The sequence below is a fragment of the Sceloporus undulatus genome, chromosome 4, assembly GCF_019175285.1.
Source record: "Sceloporus undulatus isolate JIND9_A2432 ecotype Alabama chromosome 4, SceUnd_v1.1, whole genome shotgun sequence".
Taxonomy (NCBI): Eukaryota; Metazoa; Chordata; class Lepidosauria; order Squamata; family Phrynosomatidae; genus Sceloporus; species Sceloporus undulatus.
The window spans coordinates 204,052,028-204,055,185 of record NC_056525.1 but is presented as its reverse complement, the minus strand read 5'-3'; the positions used below and the strand labels follow the sequence as shown (position 1 = coordinate 204,055,185).

Here is a 3,158-nt window from a genome sequence, read left to right as displayed (position 1 = left end):
GAAGGAAGGAAGGAAGGAAGGAAGGAAGGAAGGAAGGAAGGAAGGAAGGAAGGAAGAGGGAGGCTGTGGCGGGTCCGAGGGCGAGTCCAGGTCTCCCGTCGGGTTAAGGCTTCTCCGTGCACTGTTTGCAAAGACTGGAGGAGACGCTGTTGAAGAGGGCGCACTTCTCGGGGCAGGAGGAGGCCGGGGCCAGGCCCGCGCTGAAGGGGTAGCCCCCTCCGGCCGCCGCCGCCGCCGCCGCCTGCTCGTAGGCCCCCAGCGCCGGGTGCAAGGCTGCCGCCGCTGCCGCTGCCGCCGCGGCCGAGCTGGGCAGGGAGGCGGCGGAGATGGCCTGGCCCTGGTTGAGATAGGCGACCAGGCGGCGCATCTCGTCGAGGGCCTGGGCTTGCATGAGGATGTAGTTCTTGGCCAGGAGCAGCGTGGCGATCTTGGAGAGCTTCCGCACCGAGGGGCTGTGCGCGTAAGGGATGACGGCCCGCAGCTCGTCCAGCGCGTCGTTCAGGTCGTGCATCCGCCGCCGCTCCCGGGCGTTGATGTTGAGCCGGAGCGCCTTCTGCTCCTTGGACTTCTTCCCTCCTCCGCCGCCTCCGCTGCCTCCGCCGCCTCCGGTGCCGCCTCCGTGGTGGCTGTTGGAGCAAGCGCCGCCACCTTCGGGCCCCTTCAGCAGGGCTCCCCCGGCGCCCACCACCACCATCCCGGCGCCTCCTCCTCCGCCGCCGCCGCCGCCGCCGCCGCCGGCGGGGCCCCGCAACAAGAGCTCGCAGCGCCCGTCGCTGTCGTCGTCCGGGCTCTGCTCCCCGCCGCTGCTCTCGGCCGCCGAGCTCCGGCTGGTGCCGCTGGGCCCGTACTTGAGGCAGACGGAGCCGCCCAAAGGCTCGCCTCCTCCGCTCCCTCCCAGCGCTCCGGCCGCGCTTTCCCTCAGCAGCACTTCCGAGTCCGGCGGCTCGTAGCCTAAGCCGAGGGGCGAGGAGGGAGCTTGTCGGGGCTGGACCAGGTCGAGGCCCGGCGGGGAGCGGAAGGCGGACTCCATCCTCTTGGCCGAGGCTCTGAAACTCTTGTGGAACAAGTCCTCGTCGGAAGGGAGGCTCAGCACCCGCTCCATGCTCCCGGCCGGCGGGCTCCCCTCCTCCAACTCCTCCTCCTCTTCCTCCGCCCCCCTTCCTTCCTTCCTTCCTTCCTTCCTTCCTTCCTTCCTTCCTTCCTTCCCCTTTCCCCCTTTTGGCTCCTCCGAAAGAGCTACGGCTGAGTGGGGTCGGACTCCGGACTCAGGCTGAGGGGTTGCCCGAGAAAGCAGCCACCAACGCCGCCTCCACCGTGGCTTCGCTCCCTCTTCTTTCCTCTCCTTCTTCCCGCCGTTTGAGACGCTGCTCCTCTCCAAAACTGAGGCGAGGCTCTTCCTTCCCTCCTTCTCTCTCTCTCTCTCTCTCTCTCGCTTTGCTCGCTCTTTCTCACCCAGTGAAGGGCTCAGGCATTGGGAGCAGCCAGCCAGCCAACCAGCCTCTCCTCGCACCGTTTTATCTTGCTTGGCTTCACCTTCAAGAGGACCCCCTCCCCAAAAGGGAGAAAGATAGAGAAAAAGGAGGAGAGAGAAAGGAAGCGCAGCTCGCTCTCTTTTGCTGCCGCTGTCGCTGTTGCCTCCTCCTCCTCCGCCGCCGCCGCCGCCGCCGCCTCTTCCTCCTCAGTCGAGGGAGTCTTTGCCCCTCATTATCTCGCCGCGGAGGTTACGCCGAGGCAGCCTCCGCCTGTTGGGACAGAGCGCTCTCTACCCAATCAGGTTAACGTTTTAATTAATAGGATTAAAACGGTGGCAAAGGAGCCCAGGCGCCTCGCCTTGGCCAGGACTCTCCCGAGTTGTTTGGGTGGGTTTTTAAAAAATTATGATTGTTATTTCCCTCATTTCACACCGGTTTCAGGGAGAAGGAGAAGGCGACGGCGACCAAGAGGGAGAGGAAAGGCGCCTGCTCCATTCTTCTGCTGCTGCTTCTATCTTTTCCCGACCATCTGTAGGCGCAGCTTTAAGGCATATGGTCGCCAGGCGGTGGAGTCTTATGAGGAACCCGACGAAAGCTGGACGAGGGGGGCGACTTTCCCTCCTTCCAAAGCCCCCCGACTTGAGGCCAAGGCTTGGCTTCCTTCCGCGAATGGACTGAGGAGGAAGAGGGTGGGTTGTGTTGGAGGGCGGTGGTCGTTATGGGGGAAGAGAGAGAGAGAGACAGAGAAAAGAGGGAGGGGGAGCTCCTCCTCGCTCGCTGCCTGCCCACTTTTGGACCCTCGCAGCTAAACTTGTGGTAATTTTGGCTCCAATTTCAAGACGACGCCCCTCAGGCCCCCAGTCGACGTCTCTCCGCTGAGGGGGTCTTTTGAATGGCGGGTTGGGGTCGTAAAGGGACTCCCTCCTTGCTCCCTCACCCTCAGTCTTCTCACCTGGGGCTCAACCCATTATAAGATGGCCTTCACAGCCCCCCCCCCCCAACAAGTTTATTCTCTGTTCTTTCCACCTTTGTCTCAACCACGCAACCCCATTTCCATTCGCATTAGCCTTTCCCCACAGAGGGGATGCGTTTCAGACCGACCCTTGAAGCCGAATTTGAAGCTGTAGCCATCTTATGGGTCCAAAACACACTGCAGAAATAATCCAGTCTGAGTCCCCTTTAATTGCCCTGGCTCAATCCTAGGGAATTCTGGGAACTGTCTTTTGGTGAGACATTTTCACCTTCTCTACCAGAAAGAGCTCTGCTGCCACAATAAACTACCATTCCCAGGACTCCCTAGCACTGAGCCAGGGCAGTTAAAGCAGTCTCAAACTGGGTTATTTCTGCAGTGTGTTTTGGACCTTAGTCTCAAAGGGGCTGCAAGATCTCTTTACCCTTAAAGCAGGGTTTCCCAAACTTTGCTTCGCCAGATGTTTTTTGGACTTCAACGCCCAGTAGCCTTAGCCATTGTGGCCAACAATCAGGAATTCTGGGAGATGAAGTCCGAAACATCTGGACGACCAAAGTTTGGGAACACACTACCTTAAAAGCTTCAAGGACCTCTTCTGAGGGCCTTGGTGGAGCAGTGGTTCTTAACCTTTGGGCCTCCAGATGTTTTGGACTTCAGTTTCCAGAAGTCCCAGTCAGTAGGTTCATTGTTCAGGAATTCTGGGAGTTGGTCTCAAA

General features: G+C 60.4%; 1 protein-coding gene across 1 annotated transcript; it reads right to left on the bottom strand.

Annotated features, from left to right (window-relative positions):
- Nucleotides 1-14: 14 nt before the first annotated feature.
- BHLHE22 (basic helix-loop-helix family member e22) lies at nt 15-2,773 on the bottom strand. The gene has a single exon (XM_042461471.1). It carries the CDS (start codon nt 1,100-1,102, stop codon nt 104-106), a length of 999 nt encoding a protein of 332 aa, XP_042317405.1. The 5' UTR covers nt 1,103-2,773; the 3' UTR covers nt 15-103.
- Nucleotides 2,774-3,158: the final 385 nt, after the last annotated feature.